The sequence below is a fragment of the Pogoniulus pusillus genome, chromosome 38 (genome assembly GCF_015220805.1).
Source record: "Pogoniulus pusillus isolate bPogPus1 chromosome 38, bPogPus1.pri, whole genome shotgun sequence".
In the NCBI taxonomy this organism is placed as follows: domain Eukaryota; kingdom Metazoa; phylum Chordata; class Aves; order Piciformes; family Lybiidae; genus Pogoniulus; species Pogoniulus pusillus.
The window spans coordinates 2,383,642-2,409,129 of record NC_087301.1 but is presented as its reverse complement, the minus strand read 5'-3'; the positions used below and the strand labels follow the sequence as shown (position 1 = coordinate 2,409,129).

At 51.7% G+C, this 25,488-nt stretch overlaps 1 protein-coding gene across 2 annotated transcripts in view; it reads right to left on the bottom strand.

The window, feature by feature from the left end:
• ARHGAP32 (Rho GTPase activating protein 32) overlaps nucleotides 1-25,488 on the bottom strand; it is a 246,412-nt gene that overhangs the window by 206,297 nt on the left and 14,627 nt on the right. The window contains exon 1 of one of the 2 annotated variants that reach the window (XM_064173279.1): nucleotides 10,020-10,196. The exons of the other annotated variant lie outside the window; for it this stretch is intronic. Coding sequence (XP_064029349.1) covers nucleotides 10,020-10,051 — 32 coding nt within the window. The 5' untranslated portion in view covers nucleotides 10,052-10,196. Of the gene's footprint in view, nucleotides 1-10,019; nucleotides 10,197-25,488 lie in introns of those variants that run through there. 2 annotated transcript variants of the gene reach the window in all.

Below are 25,488 nucleotides of genomic sequence, written 5' to 3'. Positions count from 1 at the left end.
AATACAAACACAAATACAACTTCATTGATTCACCTGAGAGCCACAACTTAGCTCACTTCCAGACACCCACATCCAAGCCATGAATCACCAGATTGCCTGGCTGACAGCCAGGGCTGCAGCTCCAGTTACTATGACAATATTGATGCCTCCACGCTCCAAAGTCTTAGGTAGAAAGGTATTCATTCAACAAAACCAAACAAACTGTTTGGAGGAGGGGGAAGTCTAGGCAAGATGATGACTAAGTAAATGCTTGGCAGAAAAAAAAACCCACCCACCCTGCTCCTGTTGAAAAGGCAAGGAAACAGCCAATCCATCACAGCAGCTATTTCTGCAACAGGACCCCTCTGCACTTCCCCTCTCTTCACTTCTGGAGCTTCCCCTGGAGGCTTCACCTCTTCCCAATGGCAGCTAAAGCAGAGGAAAGGTCAGCTTTAATTTGTTTGAATTTCTGCTTGAACATCTGTTTGCTTTCCCCCTGCAAGGCCACACAGTTGTCCACACACATCCTGACCCAGCTGCACTTTAAACTGTTCCCAAACTGAAAATGCCCAGAAGAAAAGGCAGCAACAACTCCTCCTCGCTCAGATTAAACTGTAATCAAGCTTCCTGCCCAGCCTGGCTTTTTGGCTGTTCCCCCTTTGATTTTACAAGGGCTAAACCAAGCTTAATGCACAGTTCCAGTGCACAGTCACTGTACAGCCCTCTGCAGAAAGCATCAGATGACATTTCAAGCTCCAGATGTGATGGATCAAGCCAGATGCCCGAGGAAACAGAAGGCTCTGTCTTTTCAGAGAGAGCTTCAGCTGCTAGTGAAGGGCTTAGACAAGTCACAAACCAGACCAGGGCTGCTGAAGGGTTTCTGCTAACTTCAGCAGTGTTCAAAGACAAAACCTCATCCAAAAGAGAGCTTTGGAATTCTTCAAGTTCACTAGCAAGGTTGTTAACACTCTCAAGAGCAGGTCTGAGAGGATTTACATCCTGTAGTAAAGTGGTGCTGATGCTGCACTAACACAGAGATGCTCTCCTTAACCATGAGTCTTCAGTGCTACCTGGCCAAGCTGGGTAAGTTTTCCATATCCAAGGTAGAGACTGCCTCAAAAAGCACATGAAAGCATTCCTCCAGGTGTGCAACTCAGTGGCCAGCAACCAGCTCACATCCAAGAGCGTGTAACACTCAATGAAAATGAGAGGACAAAAGGCACCACAACCTCATCCCTCAGCCCAGCACCACCATGCACACCAAACCGTGCCATGAAGTCCTACAGGTTTCTTGCACAGCTCCAAGGACTCCACCACCTCCCTGGGCAGCCTGGCACAATGCCTGACCACTCTGTCAGGACAGAAATTGTTCAGGACAGCCAACCTAAACCCTCCCCTGGTGCAGCTTGAGGCCACTTTCTCTTGTCATATTGCTAGCTGCCTGGGAGACTGACACCCACCTGTCTGCAGCCTCATGTCAGGTAGTTGTACACAACAATAAGGTCTCCTCTTTGCCTTCTCTTCTCCTTCCAGCACACAGCTTAAAGAATTAAAATTACTTCTGCCTCTTTTGGTGCACTTTGCCATGGTCTGGTTGATTGGATGGGTGCTAGCTTGGGCTGGATGAGCTTGGAGGTCTCTTCCAACCTGTTTGATTCTATGACCTGTGAGATGCCACTGCACTGAGGACTAATGGATGCAAATTGCCTGTGAGCCTCTCACCTAACTGACACACCAAAACCACACTCAGCCATTCCCCTGAGAACAAGCTGAGCTCCCTGGTCTGGGAACTGCAGAAGAAACACCTCAGTGTGGTTGGTTACATTCCTCTTGCCCAAAGCTTGGTGAAATTCATCTCCATTCTGCCAAGAAGAACTACTTCAGCTGACAGGGGTTGTTCATTTGCTGAGTGACTGCCCACTGGAATGGGCTGCCCAGGCAGGTGGTGGAGTCCCCAGCCCTGGAGGTGTTTAAGAGGAGGCTGCCTGAGGCACTTGGTGGCACGGGTTAGTTACTGAGAAGGGTTAGCTGACAGGTTGGACTCAATGACCCTGGAGGTCTTTTCCAACCTGGTTAACTCTGTGAAGCTCCTGAACGTGGTGCAGATATTTCCCTCTTCCCCAAGGACAAGATTCTCTGCTCCAAGAGCTTTCTCAAGCTGGGATCCTCTGTGATGGCAGGAGGTGAAAGTCAGGGTCTGTCTGGTCAGGAGAGCCAGGACTCAGTGACCCTGGAGACCTTTTCCATCCTGGTTAATCCTGTGACTGTGTCATTGTTTCAGAGAGCTGCAGCAGCTCTGCCAGTCAGAAAGGACTCCACACATTCACAGAATGCTTTTGGCTGGAAGGGACCTTAAAGCTCAGCCAGTTCCAACTCCCTGCTGTGGGTGGGGACACCTCTCTCTAGCCCAGGTTGCCCAAGGGAACATCCAGGACCTCTCTGGGCAACCTGTGCCAGTGTCTCCCTGCCCCCACTGCAAGGAACTTCTTCCTAATCTCCAGTCTCAATCTCTCCTCTTCAAGCTTCAATCCATTCCCCCTCACCCAATGGCATGGTTTGAGGGGTTCCAGCTTATCCCAGACTCCCTGGGATGTGCCTCTGTCCCTATAGTTTTGTTTAAGGGGAACCTAGGACCCCTCAAACCACCACAGCCTACAACTGCAAGCCCTTGGAGATTTCTCCACATCTCAGTGTCTCACCTGAGATCCCTGCCTACAGACACTGAAAGCACAAGACAAAAAGAAGATGCATCTTTCCAGGCAGCAAAATATCCTCCAGAGCCTGGAAAGAGCCTGAGTGAGGCTGCTGAAGGACACAGGAACAGTTCACAGGCTCTGGAGAGCACCATATGAAAACACTTTCTCCTCAGCAGCGAACCTGAAACGTGTTGAGGCAGAATGGCTTTGGCCATGTCTCATCTTGCCTGGCTCAGAGGCCTTCCAGGTGTGCTGCCAGACCTGGATATGAAGCAATCACCAGGCAAAAGGGAATCTTCTTTGTCCTGCTTGAGCAATGCTTCCACCGCAGTGCTCCAAGCTGCTGCTTCCAGAGGTTGTTCCCTTTGCAGTACTAAAGGTCAAGGGCAGCAAGGAGCCAACAAGAGCTGCTCCCCTTCCAGGGAAAGCAAACGGCTCCTGCAGGCACTCAGGGGTCCACCCACAGCACAGGAGGCTGAAAAGGTTGAGGGCAGTGCTTGGCAAACCCCTCTGGAGCTGTCAGGAGACTGCAGCCCTCTGTCTCTGGGGCCAGATCTTCAGGAGCCTGAGCTCTAGGCAATGGCCTGAGAGTCTGAGCCCTCAGGTTCCAGCAGACTGGAACTCAGCTGGAACTCAGCACTCAGTTCCTTCAGCAAGGAGGACTCAGCACCTCCAGCGCTGAGCAGCACTCAGTAGCTACTGAGTCACTCAGCAGGAACCAGCAGGCAACCCTTCCCCAAGTCCTCCTCCCCTCTGGCTGCAAGCTGCATTTCCTTCTGACCACTGGCACAAGCAGCCTGCCTCTCCTCGGCATCCCCCCCCCCTCCTGGCTTCCAAAGGCTGATTCACTCCACTTGCCTCTTGGCCTTCTCATCCTCCCCACACCCATCTCAGCTGGGATCAGACTTCACCCTGCACAGCCTGCCCCTCAGTCCCAAACACAGAGCTGGCAGAGGCAGGTAAATCCCACTGGAAATAGAGGCTGGAGAGGCACAAGGACTGCACCAGGTCCAAGCACAGGCAGAGCTAAGGGTGAGGATTTCCCTTAGAAAAGTTTGGTAGCTGTGAAAACGATCAATATCCAAACCAGCCTCCAGGGCAGTCCCTTCACTCCAAGCATAAAACCCACCCAGGCAGAACCCAGGATCCTGAGGTGCTGTAGGAAGGCTCAAAATCTGAACTGCCTGAAACAGAAAGAGAGGGAAAAAAAAACAAACAGCCCAAACCAAACCAGAGCAACCCTGGAGAAAATCCTGTGGGATTCACTGCAAAGCAGGAGATGAGCATTTTGGGGTGCAGTTCAGTACCCCACTCTAATGACACCAGCAGGATTCCTGCTGGAGGATGAGGAGCTTCACAGCAGAGCAGCCTGTGAGTCAGGCATCCCTGCTCTCTTTCAAGCTCTAGGCACAGGGAAGGCTTTGCTGAGCATCTTTGTTTCCCCAGGACTTCCAAGTGCTTCCAGCTTTTCCTCTCTGTGCTTTTGCCTGTCCATGTCCAGAGTGGAGAGAGCTCCCTTGTTATTTCAGAGCACTGTTAGCAGCTCAGCAGTTACAAACCACTGAGCTCACCCAATTAATCACAGCCATGTGCTCTTAGCAGCTCTCATCTTCCTGCAGTACTTCAGCTCGCTCAACACAGGGCTTCACTCCTGCCTCTCACGGCCCAAACTGGCTCTTGACTGGGGAGGAAGTTCTCCACTGTGAGAGTGGTGAGAGCCTGGAATGGGTTGCCCAGGGAGGTGGTGGAGGTGTTTAAGGCCAGGCTGGATGAGGCTCTGGCCAGCCTGGTCTAGGGGAGGGTGTCCCTGTCCATGGCAGGGGGGTTGGACTCCATCTCCTTAGGTCCCTTCCAACCCTTAATATCCTGTGGCCCACCAAGAGCCCTGCAAAACTCCAGCACACCAAGGCCAGGCTGCTGACAAGGAGAGGTCACTTCTAAACCCCTGCCTGCAATTTCACAGCTGCACAGGTTGCATCAGGCTGGAAGGGACCCTCAGAAGTCATCTTGTCCAACCCCCCTGCAGTCAGCAGAGACTCCTCCAACTAGAGCAGGCTGCCCAGGACACAGCAAATCTAATCTTGGATGTCTCCAGGGATGGGGCCTCAGCCACATCTCTGGGCAACCTGTTCCACTATTTCACCACTCTCATTGTGCAAAACCTCCTCCTGATGTCCAACCTAAATCCTCTCTGCTCCAGTTTCAAACCACTGCCCCTCGTCCTGTCACTCTGCACAGTCCCTCTCCAGCCTTCCTGCAGCCCCCTTCAGATACTCAAACGCAGCTCTAAGGTCTCCCTCTCCCCAGTGCTGTCAGGCTGCCTTCACAGGAAGGCTGTGAATTTGCTCTGGTTTATTTCCAAGGCAAAATCCCAACTGCTCAGGAAGAGTTCTGCTGGAGAACTCACAGGGAACAAAGCCAGCCTGAGCAGGAATGGTGCAATGATCTCAGGGATCAGGACTACCAGGATCACTACCCTAGGTGATTGTGTCTTGGCAGGGAGCTTGGACTCCATCTCGGGAGGTCTCTTCCAGCCTCTAAGGTTCTGTTATCCTGTGACTACTTTGTCAGAGTAGAAATCAGCCTGACCTCACCTCCTTGCTCCCATCAGCCACTCAGCACAGTGCTGGTTTATGAAGCAGTAGATCAATGCAGTGTCTGGGGATGAAATGTACTTCCTACAAGTGAAACTCAGAAAGGACACAGCAAGGCCCTCCTGGTCTGAGGTGCTGCTATTCATCATCTGCACGGCAGCACTGTTTGAAATGCATCACTTCATGGAACTTTCCTTCAAGCAATGACCCAAAAAGTAGTTCCAAGGCTAACAAAGATGCTGCAGACAAGATGCTGGATTGCCTGCCTCAGCCCAGGCAGGACCAAGCCCACAATGAACTCTTTCAGGGCACATCTCACGTCTCAGGAGCTTGCCAAACAAGGCTATTCTCACCACCAGAAGTAGGCTGTGAGGGACCCAAGAGTATTTCCCCCATCACATCCTACTGCAAGGCCTGGCCTGAAATGGAAATCAACAGTCCTTTATAGAGCTGCTCCACCTCCCCAGAGGCTGAGACAATCAAACAGGACAGATCAGGTCCCACTGAGCCTCTCACCTAATAAAAGCAGACTGCCAAGGACACACTCCCTGCCCAGCAGCGACAGCACTCACTCATTTTAACAAGCTCACAGCACATGCCAGAGACCCAAATTGAACTCCCTGGTCCTGACAACACTGCTCAGCTCTGCAGAACACACACACACACATCTCCAGCTTTCCCAGCAACAGATCATCTTCATCTGTCCTCAGCTCTCCACTACAACAAACCCCAAAGAATAACCCCACTCTCACCTCCTTAACCCTTTCCCTGACAGCCTCCTGCACAGCCTCCACACTCCAACCACTTTCACCCCACAGTTCATTAGTCCTTGCAAACCTTTGCCTCTCCCATCGTTGTCCCATCCCTTCCAGCACTTCTGCAAACCCTGCATTGCTAAAATCTTCCACTTCTGTGCAATTTACACTGCCTGCCACTATTTACTGACAGCAAATCATCTATTTACTGCCTCCTGGACTCATTTCCATTCCATGACATTCAGGCTGCTGAAGCTTGGGGTGAGCTTTCTGCAGGAAAGACTTGGTGCTCTGGAACTTTCTGTGCCACACAAACCTGCCCACTGAGGCAGCAATGGGAATTCTCTCTTGAGGCTTCACCAAGAAGAGCTTCAGCTGACAAAGGACTCTCCCCCAAAAGCTCAAATAAATCATTAATTCAGCATAGCAGAAGCCAGAGCAGAATATATATGGGGGGGGGGGAACTACCATCACCACCCAACAACAGATTAGGTGTTTAAAACAGCCAGGCACAGAATGGGGTTCATCAGATCTGCTAAGGGCAAGGTACTACCTGTAGCTGGCTTGGCTCGAGATGACATTTTGGCAGTGTGTCCTCCAAACCTCTCCCTACAGAAGTCAGCCCTGATGCATCTGATGGCCAAGCTGTGAAGTGAGGCAGCAGTGTGCCCAGGTGGGCAGCAGAGCCAATGGCAGCCTGGGCTGGCTCAGGAGCAGTGTGGGCAGCAGGACAAGGGAGGTTCTTCTGCCCCTGTGCTCAACACTGCCTTGAGTGCTGTGTCCAGTTCTGGGCTCCTCCATTGCAGAGAGATGCTGAGGTGCTGGAAGGTGCCCAGAGCAGGGCAGCAAGGGTGGGAAGGGGCCTGGAGCACAGCCCTGTGAGGAGAGGCTGAGGGAGCTGGGGGTGTGCAGCCTGCAGAAGAGGAGGCTCAGGGCAGAGCTCATTGCTGCCTGCAGCTGCCTGCAGGGAGGCTGTAGCCAGGTGGGGTTGGGCTCTGCTGCCAGGCAGCCAGCAACAGAACAAGGAGACAGAGTCCCAAGTTGTGCCAGGGCAGGTTGAGGGTGGATGTTGTTAGGAAGTTCCTGGCAGAGAGAGTGATTGGCATTGGAATGGGCTGCCCAGGGAGGTGGTGGAGTCTTTGTGCCTGGAGGTGTTGCAGCCAAGCCTGGCTGGGGCACTTAGTGCCATGGTCTGGTTGGTTGGGCAGGGCTGGGTGCTAGGTTGGGTTGGCTGAGCTTGGAGCTCTCTTCCAGTCTGCTTGATTCTGTGAGTGAGAGCTGCTTTACAATTAAGGGTTAAAAACAAGTCAAAACATCCACCACTTATCCTCTTAAGAGAGGGTTAGACCCCTTTATTCTCAGCCTAGCTTGAAACAGGACAAGAGAATCACAGAACTGTTCCAGTTGGAAGAGATGCTCAAGATCAAGTCCAACCATTCTCTAACTCTCCCAAGGCTGGGGCTAAACCATGTCCCTCAGCACATCTCTGCTTCTTTTACACTCCTCCAGGGATGGGGATTCAACCACTTCCCTGGGCAGCCTGTTCAGGATTTGAAAAGCCTTTCAGTGCAGAAGTTTCTTCTTATGCCCAAACTAAACCTGCCCTGGTGCAACTTGAGGCCATTCCTATCATGATCTACTGACCAAAACCTTGAAGGGCAGGAAAAACATTGCCCAATGACTTCTTCTGGCAATGTCCAGAGTCAGGAACATCAGAGGAAAGTCAAGGCAGAAGATGGGACCAGACTCCTCTTAACAGTGCCCTGTGACAAAGAGCAATGGGCACAAAACTGGAACCCAGGAGCTTCTACCTGGAGAGGAGGGGAAACTGCTGTGAGGGTGCTGGAGCCCTGGAGCTCATGGAGTCTCCTTTGGAGAGACTCCAAATCCACCTGGACATTGTGATCCTGGGCAAGCTGCTGTGGGTGCCCCTGCTTTAGGAGTGGGATGGGACTGGGTGATCTCCAGAGCTCCCTTCCAAGCACCAGCACCACGCTGGCATTCTGTGAATGTCACTCAGGACATCACTGAGCAATCACCAGAGCAATGCCACCTTCAGCAGCCACACAAAGGAGCTGACTCAAGGTGAGGAAGAAAAGAGAGGAGATTCATCTCTGAGAGCCTCACTCCAATTTCCTGCTCCAGTCTGCCCCTCTTCCTGCTCTGAACCTAATCACCAAAAGGCACTGATTGGAATCATCTGTAAATAAAATGTGGAAGCCCTTCCTCATCTGCAGCTTAATTGGTGACTCACTTCACAGCATCGCTGAAGGATTTGTGCTCTCTTCCCTCCTTCCTCCTGCTAAATTCATCACTACATTCAGCTGCTGTGCTGTTAAGCTTCCCCTGGCTGCTGCTCATCTGTTACCATAGCAGCCACACTAACTCCATTCGATGCTAACAAAAGATTATTCCCCCTCAAAAAAAAAATCCCTCTCTAATTTATTTATATGCAAGCAGCCCACTGAGAGCTGACAATAAAATGACTTCACCTTCTCACTACAGCAAAGGAGGATTTGGCCTTGTTTTATTTTCTTCCATGCTGTGATACTAAAAATGATTAAAATTCCTCTGGAAAGGAAGGGGGGGAGTGGAAAAAACACCACAACAGATCCTGAAGTTCACAGGATTAAGAAGATGCAGTGGCAGAGCTGGAGAGGATGCTGATTGGGAATTAAAGCTGGGGCAGGGAGCAAGAGGCTTACCACAGGCACTGCTGGACAATCCCTCTCCAGAAAGCTAAAGCTTTTGGCCTTTTCTTTAATGAACCATTAGCACCAGGGTGTTCTGGAAAGCTAAAGGCTTATTAGATGTCCTGGCCTGCCCCATCCTTCTGCTGATGGGGGAAGCAAGGGCAGGAGGAAAACAAGGCCAAGGGCAGGGTTCTGCACTTTGGCCACAACAACCCCAAGCAGCACTACAGGCTGGGGACAGAGTGGCTGAGAGCAGCCAGGCAGAGAGGGAGCTGGGGGTGCTGGCAGAGAGGAGCTGCAGAGGAGGCAGCAGTGCCCAGGTGGGCAGCAGAGCCAATGGCATCCTGGGCTGGCTCAGGAGCAGTGTGGGCAGCAGGACAAGGGAGGTTCTTCTGCCCCTGTGCTCAGCACTGCTCAGGCCACCCCTGCAGTGCTGTGTCCAGTTCTGGGCTCCTCCATTGCAGAGAGATGCTGAGGTGCTGGAAGGTGTCCACAGGAGGGCGCCAGAGCTGCTGAGGGGCCTGGAGCAGAGCCCTGTGAGGAGAGGCTGAGGGAGCTGGGGGGGTGCAGCCTGCAGCAGAGGAGGCTCAGGGCAGAGCTCATTGCTGCCTGCAGCTGCCTGCAGGGAGGCTGTAGCCAGGTGGGGTTGGGCTCTGCTGCCAGGCACCCAGCAACAGAAGAAGGGGACACAGCCTCAAGCTGTGCCAGGGCAGATTCAGGCTGGATGTGAGGAGGAAGTTCCTGGCAGAGAGAGTGGTTGGCATTGGAATGGGCTGCCCAGGGAGGTGGTGGAGTGGCTGTGGCTGGAGGTGTTGCAGCCAAGCCTGGCTGGGGCACTTAGTGCCATGGTCTGGTTGGTTGGGCAGGGCTGGGTGCTAGGTTGGACTGGCTGAGCTTGGAGCTCTCTGCCAACCTACTGGATTCTTCCAACCCTGATGATACTGTGATACTGTGACTCTAAGGCTCCAGGCTACCTATCTGTTGTGTGGCAAAGCCATTTTGCAGCTAAACTTTTCCAAGTTTCTGGTCCTGCTAAATGAATAAATTGCTCACAAGCATCCTTGGGAAGACTTAGAACCAAATTAGAACCCAAATTTAACTCATTAGCATCGAGTTGTGGGTAGAGCCTTCCAGAAATAGAATCAACTACCTAATTCCTGCCTCCTTAATTGCCACAACTAAATCCCAGGGGAAAAAAAAAATACCTAATTTCCAAGCATTTCCATGGAATTAAGAACCTAAAGGAAGAAGGGAAAGAGGCTAACTGGAGACAGACTCTCAGGAGAAGCCTTCTGAACATACCTGTTTGTGCAGGGTGCAGACATGAGCTGCATTCAGCTCTTCAATCATTCAGGTGCACAGCAACTGAAGAGGGCTTCAAGCCAGGCTGTAGGTTGAGGCCCAGATTAAGGAGCTCTTGGGTCAGGCAGACATTCCTTGTGGCCAAGAGAAGACAAACTCTCCTCCAGCACAGCCTGGAAGGGACTGAGGAGGGCTCAAAAGCTGAACTACCTGGGTTCATGGGTGCTGGTGAAGGTCCCAGGTGAGGCTGGTCATGGCTATTAAGGTTTATTGATGCCCCCAGGGCTCAGATTGGTTGTTGAAGGTCTATGATCAGGTGAAGCTGATCAGGGCATTGAGGTTCACTGATGTCCCCAGGGCTCGGATTGGTTGTTGAAGGTCTGTGATCAGGTGAAGCTGATCAGGGCATTAAGGTTCACTGATGCCCCCAGGGCTCGGATTGGTTGTTGAAGGTCTGCCATCTTCCAAGGCTAAAATGCTGCTTTCATCCTTCCCATCCCATTAATCTTAATTAACAGCCAGGCCTGGCCCAGTAGCACTTGGCACTGAAAATGCAAATGTAACCCCTCTCACAGTAATTGTCAAGGCTGGATACATACTTTAACCTCAGTAAATGCAGAGAGAAAACAGTCCTCTCCACTGTGCCACATCATCCTTGTGCTAGCCACAGCATCTGGAAGGCACTTCTGGTCAAGACATCTCCCAGGTAACCTTCAAGTCATTGCCTCCCGGGTCTAAAAGATGCTGTAACTCACAAACACCTCCAAAGCAATTCCCAAAGCTTGGAGTTTAAGGCTCTGATGAGGAATCCTGGGACTTCCATGGCACTATGGTCACTTAGAATCATCATAGAATCAAGCAGGTTGGAAGAGAGCTCCAAGCTCAGGCAGCCCAACCTAGCACCCAGCCCTGCCCAACCAACCAGACCATGGCACTAAGTGCCCCAGCCAGGCTTGGCTGCAACACCTCCAGCCACAGCCACTCCACCACCTCCCTGGGCAGCCCATTCCAATGCCAATCACTCTCTCTGACAACAAATTCCTCCTAACATCCAGCCTGAACCTGCCCTGGCACAGCTTGAGCCTGTGTCCCCTTGTTCTGTTGCTGGGTGCCTGGGAGAAGAGGCCACCCCCCACCTGGCTACAGCCTCCCTTCAGGTAGTTGTAGACAGCAATGAGGTCTTCTACTCAGCAGAAAGACTTCAACCCTGCCTTTAATTCAGGCACTTTCACAACCTGCTATATTAATTTATGAAGCCATCAGCACTATAAAACTCAGAGCAGCATAATGAGCAAGGCTTTAGGCAAATGCATTCCCAGCCTGTGGTTTGTGGTGCTGCACAGATTACACACACACAGACCTATCACATGCTTTTCCCTAACACAGAGGACTAAAGCTCTCAGCTGGTTTTACCTCCCCCAAGACCCATAAAGATGCAAAAGTTTGGGCTGAGCAGCCTGTGAAATTCATTGGTTGGACTGGAAGGAGAAGCAGAGCTCCAGTTTGCATTAAATAATGACCCAGCTATGCTTTCTGGCCCGATGCCCCTCCAGAAAGAGGCACAGTGGCTCCAGTGCAGTGACTGGGAGGTTCATTGCTCATGGTTTGGGTAGGAAGAGACCTCTAAAGATCATCTTGTCCAACCCCCCTGTAGTCAGCAGGGACATTCCCAACGAGATCAGGTTGCTCAGAGCCTGACCAAGTTTGAAAGCAATGGTTTGCTTCAGGTCTCCTTTCTAGTCTGCTCTTATCCCATGTCACTTGAGGAGAATGGGACAGTAAATGCTCAGCTAAAGCCATGGAATGCTTCGGGTTGGAGGAGACCTTCAAGATCATCCAGTTCCAACCCCCTGACATGGGCATGGACACCTTGACAGAATCACAGAATTAACCAGGCTGGAGAAGACTGCTGGGATCGAGTCCAACCTGACACCAAACCCTTCTGATTAGCTAAGCCATGGCACTGAGTGCCTCATGCAGCCTCCTCTTAAACACCTCCAGGCACGGCCACTCCACCACCTCCCTGGGCAGCCCATTCCAATGTCAATCACTCTCTCTGCCAACAACTTCCTAACAACATCCAGCCTCAACCTGCCCTGGCACAGCTTGAGGCTGTGTCCCCTTGCTGGCTGCCTGGCAGCAGAGCCCAACCCCACCTGGCTACAGCCTCCCTGCAGGCAGCTGCAGACAGCAATGAGCTCTGCCCTGAGCCTCCTCTTCTGCAGGCTGCACCCCCCCAGCTCCCTCAGCCTCTCCTCACAGGGCTGTGCTCCAGGCCCCTCCCCAGCCTTGCTGCCCTGCTCTGGGCACCTTCCAGCACCTCAACATCTTTCTTTAATTGAAGGCCCCAGAACTGGACACAGCACCACCAGATCACACTGCTCAAGGCCCCACACTATCTGGCCTTGAACACCTCCAGGGAGGAGACAACCACAACCTCCCTGGGCAACCTGTGCCAGTGTCTCACCATCCTCACTGGAAGGAATTTCCTCCTTGTCATCCTTCCACGCCCATTACATTGCAGCCCTCTCCTGCCACGCTGCTGAGAAGTTGGAAGGCAATCACTGGGCAGCAAAAAAAGAAGGATTGAAGCACATCATTCAGTTTCTGAAGAGAACAGCCAGGAGGGGTTCTAGATGAAAACCCTGCTCAAGAAACAACCTGTGGCTTTGGGAGGTGTGCCAGAGTGCTTGCAGCCTGACTGCTCCTGCAAACACAGAGCTGCAGCTGCCAGGAAGCTGGGAACAAACTGCATCAAGAGGCTGCATGCTTAGAACCAGAAAACTGTTTCAGCTGGAAGAGACCTTTCAGATCATTTAGTCCAACCTTCAGCCCAACACCACCATGGCCACTAAACCACGTTCCTAGGTGCCACGGCCACACAGTTCTTGAACCCCTCCAGGGATGAGGACTCCACCACCCTAGACAGCCTGTTCCAAGGAACAATTCAGAACCAAATATGCCAGGAAGATGAGATATGTGCATCTTCTGCAGCTTACCCAACACAGTTTGTTTGCTGCTGCTATTAAATCACCTTAAAATCTGAAGCTGCAGCAGCAGCCTGTTAAGCAGCAGCCAAACACTTTAAATCTGCCTTACATGTAAGCAGTTCTCCCTTGAGCTTCTTACACACAGGTATGAAAGAGCAGTGTTTAAAGCAAGGAACAAGGCCCTGACAAAAAGAACATCAGCTGCTTTATGCTGGGGAGCAAAGTCTCTAACCTTCCTTTGGCAAAACCTTCCCGAGACAGGTTGATGTAATTCTGAGCTCTCGACTCCAGTCAAATATCTGTGTTTTAGATCACAGTCAGTGCCAAGACAAATTAACTCCTGGACAGCACTTGGCAGACAACACCTCCAAACAAGGATGATGCTGCAAAGCTGAGTTCGTTTTAACTATCAACCTGGGAATGGAAAAGTGATTCACCAGCCCAGAAAGTGACTTTTCAGAGGGGAAATTCCTGTCCTCTCTTTTTACTTCCCTTCGGATCAGCGTGCAGTTAAGGGGCTTCCCATCAGTGAACTCTCTGGATCAAATAGCCAGCATATGAACTAGAAACACTCCCAGGAGAGAGCTGGGCTTATTGTTTCCTGGTGTGTTATCTTCTGGCTCACCAATTCCTTCAACAGCTCCATCAGGGAAAGCCTCTGGAAGGCCAAATGAATTTGGCATCGTTAGTTTGCCAATACCGCGCAAGGCTTTGCTGCGGCTTTTAGCCACAGTGTACCGTAGAAGATGAACTCTTTGGGCCTTTATATGTCACCTAAAGCAGAGAAACGTTTTCTTTCTGAGCCTCCAGGTCCCATTTACTCAGCCACACTTGCTTTTATGAGGAGACAAAGAGTTCAATGCATTATTGATGCAGCCCAACGCAGAGAAGAGCTTCCACATCCACCTGCGTGCGCGCACCAAAGGCAGAGACAGGGAACGTGTGGAAAGCTCATTTAGAGCAAGGGCTGGGGGTTGGGGAGGAAAAAGGCATTTCATGCAGTAAAAGACTGCAAGCCTCTAAGTCAATCAGTGTTTGCAGCTGGAATAAGCATGTGACCGAACTCAAACCCCCCCTCTCTGCCCAAAAGGCAGCGCTTGTTTTGATGTCACCCAACAGCAGCTGGAGGAAAGCCAGCAAAGAGAGGAAATATCAGTGCTGTTTTCCCAGGCAACCATTAGGAACCATTCCTTTAGGGACAGGCTGCCCAGGGAGGTGATGGAGTCCCCATCCTCTGGGTGTATCACTTGTGGACATGGTTTAATGGCCATGGTGGCGTTGGGCTGATGGCTGGACTGGATGGTTGAGGTCTCTTCTCAATGGTTCTATGAATCTACAAATTGGGAATTATTTTCTGATAGCCCTGTGTGCCAAATGCTTCTTTATCCAGTCCTGGGCTCCTCCAGTCAAGAGAGATGTTGAGGTGCTGGAAGGTGTTGAGAGAAGGGCAGCAAGGCTGGGGAGGGGCCTGGAGCAGAGCCCTGTGAGGAGAGGCTGAGGGAGCTGGGGGGGTGCAGCCTGCAGCAGAGGAGGCTCAGGGCAGAGCTCATTGCTGCCTGCAGCTGCCTGCAGGGAGGCTGTAGCCAGGTGGGGTTGGGCTCTGCTGCCAGGTAGCCAGGGACAGAAGAAGGGGACACAGCCTCAAGCTGTGCCAGGGCAGGTTCAGGCTGAATGTTGTTAGGAAGTTCCTGGCAGAGAGAGTGATTGGCATTGGAATGGGCTGCCCAGGGAGGTGGTGGAGTGGCTGTGGCTGGAGGTGTTGAAGCCAAGCCTGGCTGGGGCACTTAGTGCCATGGTCTGGTTGGTTGGGCAGGGCTGGGTGCTAGGTTGGGCTGGCTGAGCTTGGAGCTCTCTTCCAGCCTGCTTGATTCTATGATTTGGGCTTTGGGCTCCAGCGCTGGGAAGAGCAAAGCACAACGTCCTGGCTCTGCTCCCTGCTTCCACTGCTGCCTGCCAAAGGCATGGGGCCGGTTGGAAGCAGCAGGGCAGATAATGCAGGCTGTTCTCGAAGGAATTCCAGAGACAAGTGTGCTCTTTTGCAATTCAATACACCACTTTTTTCTCACGCTCAAGTGCTGACCTCCTCTTAAATACACAGAGGCGCAGAGGAGAAGGTACAGAGCAAACGCAGGGGCTGGCAGAGAGCCTAAGCTGCGCTGAGCACAGGCATGGCCAGGCAATGCCAGGAGAAGGAGGAGGGGGTTAAAAAAAGGGAAATTAGGAGAAAAAAAAAGCCCTAGTGCTGTGGCCTAGACTTTGCTGCAGCTGAAGGAGGTCAGAGCAGTGTCTCAGCCCACAGAAGCTCAGAGATATTCAGCATCTATCACCGTGTGTAATGCTGCACAGCAAGGAGCGGTGAGGTCTCCCCTGAGCCTCCTCTCCTCCAGACTAAACACCTCCAGATCCCTCAGCTGCTTCCTCACCAACCCTCTTCAGAGAATCACAGAAACAGGCAGGGCTGGAAGGGACCACAAGGAGCAGCCAGTTCCAACCCCACTGCCATTCCCAGGGACACCCTACCCTAGAGCAGGCTGCACACAGCCTCAGCCAGCCTGGCCTCAAACACCTCCAGCTATGGGGCCTCAACCACCTCCCTGGGCAACCCATTCCAGGCTCCCACCACCCTCATGCTGAAGAGCATCTTCCCAGCTTCCAGTCTGCATCTCCCCATTTCCAGCTTTGCTCCATTCCTCCCAGTCCTGTCACTCCCTGACAGCCTAAAAAGTCCCTCCCCAGCTTTCTTGTAGCCCCCTTCAGATGCTGGAAGGCCACAAGAAGGTCACCTGGGAGCCTTCTCCTCTCCAGACTGCACAGCCCCAGCTGCCTCAGTCTCTCCTCACAGCAGAGCAGCTCCAGCCCTCTGCTCATCCTCGTGGCCCTGCTCTGGACACCTTCCAGCATGTCCAGATCTTCCTGGTAACGTTCCACTGTCCAGCCCCTTGCAGCTCAGCAGATGCTTTAGGTTACACTCACTGCTTCCCCTGCCATCAGAGGGGCTGCTTGTGCTGAAGGCTCAGCAACCCTTGGAAGACTGCCCTCAATCGATGCATCTGCAGCCTCAGTGAAGAGTGGTTATGAAGCAAATTGATGCTGAAATCTTTGGGCTTTCTGCACCTCCAGAAGTGTGGAGGCTTGTAAACAGGACTGGAGCAAACCCTGCTGCCCTTCAGAGCATTCCCTTTCCCATGTAGTCATCACAGCTCAGCAGAAGCCATCCTCAATGTCTGGCAACCACAAGCTTCAGAGCCGGTACGCACATGCCAGGGCTGGCTCACTGCTCTTCAACTGCACAGAAAGCAGGCAAGGGATTGTTCCAAACTGCAGCTTATAAACAAGACACTCAAATGATTTCATTTACAGACAAACTGGTTTGTAAGCAAAGGCTTCTGCCACTCCCCAGCTTTTTTATAGCCCCCTTAAACTACTGCATGGCCACAAGAAGGTCCCCTGGGAGCCTCCTCTGCTCCAGCCTGCACAGCCCCAACTCTTTCAGTCTGTGCTCACAGCAGAGCTGCTGCAGCCTCTCAGCATCCTCCTGGCCCTGCTCTGGACACTCTCCAGCATCTCCACAGCCCTCTTGTCCCAGGGGCTCCAGAGCTGGCTGCAGTACTCCAGGTGGGGTCTCAGCAGAGCACAGCAGAGGGGCAGAATCCCCTCCCTGGCCCTGCTGGCCACACTTCTGCTGCTGCAGCCCAGGCTCTGCTTGGCTTTCTGGGCTGCAAGTGCACACTGCTGGCTCCTGCTGAGCTTCTCCTCCAGCAGCACCCCCAAGTGCCTCTCCTCAGGGCTGCTCTCCAGCCTGGCACTGCCCAGCCAGATTATATTAAGTAGTGAATTGACAGCAGGCTTTTTGTGTTGGGTTTTCTTTTCCCCCCTCTCCAAACTGATCACCTACTACAAGTATTTGAAATAAAAGTCTACCCAAAGGAAAAAACACCCAAGGAGTTTCCACAGATGCAGAAGAAACCCAACAGATGGCAACTCTAACAGCAGAGAATATCTCTGCTGAACAAACATAAATATGTTTTTGGCCAATAACATTTCAACTGTCAAGCACAGCAGGGAGGAAAATGACTTCATTGAAGACTCAACCTTCTCCTCTATCCCTAACTCAGAAACACTGCTGGCAAAAGGAAGGTTACAGAACTACCTGTTGGTAAATCACATTTCATAGTTAAACACCACTCACCTTGGCAGGTGACTGCTCAGCAACAGATATAATACATTTCAGACTTAAAAGACAGGATCCTAGCTCAGAATAGATTCAGAGGATGGTTTAGGTTGGAAGGGACCTCAAAGATCATCCATCCCCAACACCCCTGCCCTGGGCAGCAACACCTCCCTCTAAGCCCAGGTTGGTGAAGGTCTCACCCAACCTGGGCTTGAACACCTCCAGGGAAGAGCACCCACAACCTCCCTGGGCAACCTGTGCCAGTGTGTGAGAACCCCTTTAGCAAAGAAGTTACTTCTAATATCCAACCTAAACCCCTCCTGGTGCAACAGGAGGCCACTTCTTCTCATCCTATCACTTGTTACTCATGAGAACAGCAAAAGAGTTCAGATGACAACACTGTCAAAGAAATAAAACAGCAAACATCCCCTCCCACAATGCAGACATGCCCCTTGAGCAGCTGGCATTATAGAATCATAATCATAGAACCAAGCAGGTTGGAAGAGAGCTCCAAGCTCAGCCAGTCCAACCTAGCACCCAGCCCTGCCCAACCAACCAGACCATGGCACTAAGTGCCCCAGCCAGGATTGGCTTCAACACCTCCAGCCACAGCCACTCCACCACCTCCCTGGGCAGCCCATTCCAATGCCAATCACTCTCTCTGCCAGCAACTTCCTCCTAACATCCAGCCTGAGCCTGCCCTGGCACAGCTTGAGGCTGTGTCCCCTTCTTCTGTCCCTGGCTGCCTGGCAGCAGAGCCCAACCCCACCTGGCTACAGCCTCCCTGCAGGCAGCTGCAGGCAGCAATGAGCTCTGCCCTGAGCCTCCTCTGCTGCAGGCTGCACCCCCCCAGCTCCCTCAGCCTCTCCTCACAGGGCTGTGCTCCAGGCCCCTCCCCAGCTTCATTCCTGCAGTTTTAATTCTTCTCTGTGTCAACAGAAGAGCTCCAGGAACCTGCACTTGTAACTTGATTACGAAATCCCAGCCCCAGGCAGGTGATTCCTTAGCTCAGAAACGTGTACACAAACCCTTCTGCTGATCAGCCTTGCTCTGAATGGGGGATGCCAGATGAGAACCAGCTTCATCTCCTGGTTAAATGGCAGCTTCTTAAGCAAATTTGTCTCCTGGTTGACTTTTCCTGCTCACCTTGCTTCAAAGTCCTATTTGGGGCTATTTAAAGCAACAGTGATTTGGAAGAGATCTCAAATCCTCACACATCAAAGGCAGCAAAAACTTGAACCACTCTGTCAAGGCTTCCTCCAAAGGATGGACACCAACAATGAAGTGAGGCTCATTAAAGCCACTGCAGGGAGATTTAGCCCCATTTCCAAAACATGGCCACCTCCTCTCCTCCTCCTCCTCCTAGAAGGATTAAAAAAAGCAACTTCAAAAACTTCTCTCAGCGTTTGCAGCCCTGGACTGAGGGTTTTAATGGTTGTGCTGCTGACCACCAGAGAAAGCATCCCGAGGGTGGAGGTCACAGGATCACAGCAGCATCCAGGCTGGCACAGCCCCTCAGCAGCACCAAGCCCAACCCAGAACCCTGCTCTGCAAGAGTCACCTTAAACCACAGCCCCAAGCACCACAGCCAAACCACCCTGAAACACAGCCAGGCTGGGGGGCTCCAGCACCTCCCTGGGTAGCTCATTCCACTCCCTGACCACTCTCTCCAGGAAAAATGTTTTCCTAATGTCCAACCTAAACCTTCCCAGGCTCAGCTTGAGGCCATTGCCCCTTGCTCTGGCTCCAGTTCCCTGTGAGCAGAGCCCAGCAGCAGCCTCTGCACAATGTCCCTTCAGGTAGCTGCAGACAGCAATGAGCTCTGCCCTCAGCCTCCTCTGTTTCACACTACCCATCCCCAGCTCCCTCAGTCTCTCCTCATCAGATTTATTCTCCAGGCCCTTCCCCAGCTTTGCTGTCCTCCTCTGGACCTGTCCATGGCAGGGAGGTTGGAACTGGATGATCTTTGAGGTCCCTTCCAGTTCTATGACTGTATGCCCTAAGTGTATGGCCTCTGCAAGCAAAAGCAGCCCTGACCTACAGCACTTCCACGAGGACATTTTACAGTTAAAAAAGCCTCTTGAAGTCATCTTCTTCCTCTACATTTTAAGCCTCAGAGTGCTCACCTTGCTTACCTCCCTTGCAGCTCTGCCACACTCACTCAACCTCTTCTCCATCTGCTAAAAACTGCTTTTGAGAAACAAATTTATAAATGACAAATCCATGCAGATTTGGCAGGTTTGAATCTCTTAATCTTCACAAAGCCTCAGATAAGTGGAGAATACTTTTCTCTGTTGCATAAAAGGTTATTAAGTTCTCCATGGTGTGAGGATCTAAGCAATAAAAACCTTTCCCTTCACATGCTCCTTGCTATTTGTGTTAAATACATCACAGAATCAACCAGGCTGGGAGAGATCTACACCAAGTGAGCACCTCAGAGTGATGTTATCTACCTGTACAGAACAGAATGGCTTAGGTTGGAAGAGACTTCAAAGATCATCTACTCCAACCTGCCATGGGCAGGGACACCTCAATGAGCTCAGGTTGCTCATGGCCTCATCCAACCTGACCTTGAACACCTCCAGGGAGGAGGCATCCACAGCCTTTCTGGACAACCTGAAGAGCTTCTTCCTAAGCTGCAGCCTAACCCTGCTGTCCCTCAGCTTCAAACCATTCCCCCTTGTCCTGTCTCTACACACCCCCATGCCAAGTCCCTCTGCAGCCTTCCTGTAGGATCCATTCAGCTACTGGAAGGCAACTCTAAGGTTCCCCTGGAGCCTTCTCTTCTCCAGCCTGAACATCCTCTGCTCCCCCAGCCCGTCCTCACAGCAGAGGTGCTCAACCCTTTGGATCACCCTTGGATATCCAGGAGAGGAGTGGAAATACAGGGAGCCAGGGAAGGCTGGAGCTTCACTTCACCACCAGCTAGACATTTCAGCAGCAGACACAGCTGTCTGTGCAAGTTTATTGCTTCAAACTTAACACCATTTCCTTAGAGACTTAAGAAAAAGGGAACACAGGAAAGGAATGGGGGAGGAGAGATCTCTTGCTCTCTCTCTAGCTGATGTTCACAGGGAGCCTGATTGCTCCCAGAGAAGTGGGACAGAAAGGCAGGCATCGTGACGCAGTGTTTTACTGGGGCTGTATACCCACACTTCAATCAGCCTGCTCCCAGCAAAGGCTGGGAGAGACAAAAGGAGAATCAGAGCAGAAGACAAATTCTCAGAACTGTTTGTACACATCCACAATCTCTTCAGCATCTGCTAGAGCAGGGAGCCTGCTGTAAGCCAGAATGAGCCACTCTGCAGCCCCTCTGTATTTCGAGCCCTTCCTTCATTTCTCTCTTACAGGATTCCAAACCTGAGCATTTGTTCCACTTATCTTCCCATCTTTAAGCTCTGCACATGCTTAAGGGCAGCAATTAAAGCATTTGGTGAAAAAGCAGTAATATAAAAGCAAGTAAGTGGCATCCTCATTGCAAGCTCTACACAGGTCCAGCTGGAAGACAGCAAACCCAGCAGCAATTTCCCAGCTATCAGCAATCACACCTGGAAAAGTCCACAGCACTTTTTTCCTCCCTCTGAAACCTTTTCACTCCACTCTCTTCCCAGTGCTAAAAGGAGCAGAATGGCTTTGGTTGGAAGGGAGCTCAGAGATCATCTCCTACAACCTCACTGCCATGGGCAGGAACATCTCTCAACTAGACTTGGTTGCACAAGACCTCATTCAGCCTGGCCTCGAACACCTCCAGGGAGGGAGCATCCTTCTTCTGGAGACTAACAAAACTCACCTTCCAGTAGCTGAAGGGGGCCTACAAAAGAAAAGCTGGGGAGGGACTTTCCAGGATAGCAGGGAGCAACAGGACTAGGGGGAATGGAGCAAAGCTGGAGGTGGGGAGAGTCAGGCTGGACATGAAGAGGAAGTTCTTTAGCATCAGAGTGGTGAGAGACTGGAATGGGCTGCCCAGGGAGGTGGTTGGGGCCACATCCCTGGATGAGGCTCTGGGCAGCCTGATCTAGGGTAGGGTGTCCCTGCCCTTGTGGTGCCTTCCAACCCTGTCTGATTCTGTTTCTGTCTGAATGTGTTCTGGTGTGACCTGCTCTGGCAGGGAAGCTGGACTCAACCTCCAGAGGTCCATCCTGACTCCCACCACTCTGTGACTTGCAAGTGGCTGCTGCTACCCAGACCCTCAGAAAAACCTCTTCATAGCATTCATTTAAAAGAATGAAATGCAGAAAACAAAGGATGGGACAAAAAGGAGAAGTGTCAATTGCTCTGGCCAGGACCAGGGTGGAAGTTGTCTGCAAGTAATTAATGGAGTTAGATGCTTCAGAGCCTCGTTCCCTGGAAGCTGAGACGCTGGGGTGGTAAATGGCACCGTATGTCAGCCCATATGTCAGTCAGCCCTCAAACAGCATCCTCCCAAGCTCCATCTCATCCAGATTTCCACACACAAGCTCACTTCCAACAGGGATACTAGAAAATTCAAGGTGCTCTTTGAAGGCTCGTCCTTCCAAACAGGCAAATCAGTGCCTGAGCCAGGGGCTTAATGCTGCAAAGACACTTGTGCCACTGGCACACAGACTTGTAGAACAGTTTGGGTTGGAAGGGACTTAAGGATCATCTACTCCCAACCCCCCTGCCTTGGGCAGTGACACCTAACACTAGACCATATTGCTCAATGCCTCATCCAACCTTGCCCTGAACACCTCCAAGAAGGGCCCATCCACAGCCTCCTCAGGCAACCTGTGCCAGTGTCTCCCCACCCTCACTGGGAAGAATTTCTTCCCCATCTCCAGTCTCAATCTGCCCTCCTCAAGCTTCAATCCATTCCCTCTTTTCCCATCAGTCCCAGCCCTTATCCAGAGAAGGGCGATGAGGCTGGTGAGAGACCTTGAGCACAGCCCTAGGAGGAGAGGCTGAGGGAGCTGGGATTGGTTAGCCTGGAGAAGAGGAGGCTCAGGGCAGACCTTATTGCTGTCTGCACCTACCTGAGGGGAGGCTGTGGCCAGGAGGAGGTTGCTCTCTTCTCTCAGGTGGCCAGCACCAGAACGAGAGGACACAGCCTCAAGCTGTGCCAGGGGAGATTTAGGCTGGAGGTGAGGAGAAAGTTCTTCCCTGAGAGAGTCATTGGACACTGGAATGGGCTGCCCGGGGAGGTGGTGGAGTCGCCGTCCCTGGAGCTGTTCAAGGCAGGACTGGACGTGGCACTTGGTGCCATGGTCTGGCCTTGAGCTCTGTGCTAAAGGGTTGGACTTGGTGATCTGTGAGGTCTCTTCCAACCTTGGTGATACTGTGAGAAGTCCTTCTCCAGCTCTCCTTTAACCCCCTTCAGGTACTGGAAGGCTGTTGCAGGTCTCCCTGAAGCCTTCTCTTCTGCAGGCTGAAGAACCCCAACTCTCCCAGCCTGTCCCCATAGAGACACACTTCACCTTTTCCAACCAGGACTCTGAGATTTGCTGCTTTCACTTATCAGAACTGCTGGAGCTCAGAATGCCTACAGCAAGCACAGGCAAACATGTTATTTGCAAGCTTTTGCTAACAAAAACCTCTGCCACGTTCAGAATACAAGACCAGACTGGTCAGGGCTCTGGGAAGGCTGGAAGTTGTCAGGAGGACATTTGCTTTGCATTTTCCTCTTCAAACCACATCACATTGGCAAGGTTGGACGTGGCACTTGGTGCCATGGTCTAGCCTTGATCTCTGTGGTAAAGGGTTGGACTTGATGATCTGTGAGGTCTCTTCCAACCCTGATGATACTGTGATATTATTTGTATTTCTCCTTGAGCCAGCCTAAGCCACTGCCCTCCAACCAAGCTGACAGGGAGCCATTTCAAGCCCTTCAGAGGTTCCTCCTCTCAGTGCATGCACCAAGTAACAAGGAGCTGCTAAACCACAACAGGGAAGGCTGAGAAGACCTTCACCCAAACAGAGCTGGCAGCACCATCCTGTCCGCAAGTTCTTTCCTGTGATGACAAGGTCACAGGTTGAGCACAACGAGGGCTGCTGGCACCAGCTGGAGGACTCTGCTGACTTAGCTGCTTCACACTGGAGAATGCTTCAAACCTGCTCAACAGGTTGGCAAATTTCTACGTGGCAAGCTCCTTCCAGGTTCATTCCTCAGGCAGATGAGCACAACCTCCAGGGCCTTCTGCCAGAGTAAAGCAGAGTTTATCATAAAGACACCAGGCAGGGACTTTAGAGGCTACTTATTGAGACCTCACTGCTGTAGTAGGAGGTGTCCCTGCCTACGGCAGGGGGTTGGAATTGGATGATCTTTGAGGTCACTTCCAAACTAAACCAGTCTGTGATTCTCTACAGCTCCCTTGCCATGGTCTGGTTACTGGATAGGGCTGGGTGATAGGTTGGATCAGATGAGCTTGGAGGTCTCTTCCAACCTGGCTGGCTCTACGATTCCCTGCAAGGAGCTGACAGGGAGGTGGGGGTTGGACTCTTATCCCCAGGATCAGGTGATAGGAGTCAAGGAAATGGCCTGGCATGGCACAAGGGGAGGCTTAGGTTGGCTATCAGGAACAATTTCCTTGCTGCAAGAGTGGTCAGGGATAGGAACAGGCTGTCCAGGGAGGTGGTGGAGTCCACACCCCTGGAGGTGTTCAAGCAAGGTGTGGACACAGCCCTTGGGGACACAGTTTAGCGGCCATGGGGGTGCTGGGTTGATGGTTGGACTGGGTGCTCTTAGAGGTTTTTCCCAACCCAAGCAATTCTATGGTTATTCTGAAACCTTTCAGATCCTGAAAAACGCTTTTGAGCCTCCCAAGAGCACTAAAGAGCTTGACCTTGGCACTGCCGCATCACAACCTCCCACCCATCTCTGCATTCCTCCAGCCCCCTGCTTGACTCCCTTATCTCTGGCAGCTGCAAGCTCACACAGCTTGGTTTATTAATGAGGACTCCCTCCTCCCATTGTCTGGCAGACAAATGCACACGGAACAAAGCTTCGTTGTTCTGCAGGCTCTGCTCACAGAGGGGCGTTTGGAGAGATCACCACCTTTAGACTGCAAGCCCTGCTGCGCCGTTTCTCCATGCCAACAGCCTCACTTCTCGTTTGTTCCTCTTGTTTCACTCCCCAGACGCAAGCCACAGGTTTTCCAGACAGGGATCTACTCCCTAAATCCCTTTTAGAAGGCAAATCAGCAATCAGCCAGAGAAAAAGAAATAAATAACTCCAACATCTCCATTAATTCCTCCTCCTCAGTTTAAACCTTCTGAAGAACTAGGAAGATTAGAGGAGGCAGAGACACCTTCTATCTGTTTGTTATGTGTCCTCCAGCCTCTACAGCTTCACATCCCTGCTCCTTGCCCCTCCTGCAGCACGAAAAGCTGTGACCCAGCTCTTCTGAAGTGTGCTTTCACCTACCTGCTCCCACCCACAGGCATATTCAGGAGGGAAATTCCAACCCGCATATGCAGCAGGTAACACCCCGATGGAAAGCCAAAGCTGCACAAGGAATTTCACACTGCATCTCTTGATGCATTCAAACCTGAGGCCCTTTGAAGGCAGAAATGAGAGAAGCAACAACAGCCAAAGCTCCCAGCGCTGTCCCAGCAGCCGCTGACAATAGGACCCTTAGCACATCCTCCAACATCTCCACCTTAAGGAGCTCCTCGGCCAAAAGGGTAGGGAGCATTGAGTCTCTCGAAGGACTATTATGAAGATTAATTAAGGTCTGAGCAGGGCTTTGAAGATCAAAACTGCACTGCTGTTGTTTATTATTAAAGGAGCAACAAAGTGCATTCTTGTTGTGTGTAACTCAGCTTCAGAGGGAGCACAGAGCAAGAGCACATGTGCTGGAGTGCAGAAACCAATTCTCCTTGCCCCAACAAGCTGCAATCTGCATAACTGCATCTTCAGCCACCAAAACCCCATCAGTGAGTTTACACTCAGCCCTTTGAATCATTTTAAAGGCCTCAAGGAATCTAACCAATATAGTTTCTCTTCTGATTCTCTTCCAGGATAAGCTTTGCCTATCAGATCTCCCTGCCACAGCTCAGCACTGCCTTTTATCCTATAGAGAGCCCTAGGATTACTCACATGCTAACATTAGACATAAAGGGCTTTGCTAAATCAGAAGTACAATCCCTAGTTTGGATGGGAAAATTTTTGGGGGGTGGGTGTAAAGGAGGGGTCACAGAAACATCTACTACTTAAATCTATGTAGATATAGGATGCTGCAGCGTGCTGCTCATTTTCACCCCTTCTGCTCCAGTGGGAGGTGTCCCTGCCAATGCCAGGGGGGCTAGAACCAGATGATCTTCAGGTCCCTCCCAACCCAAACCATTCTGTGAA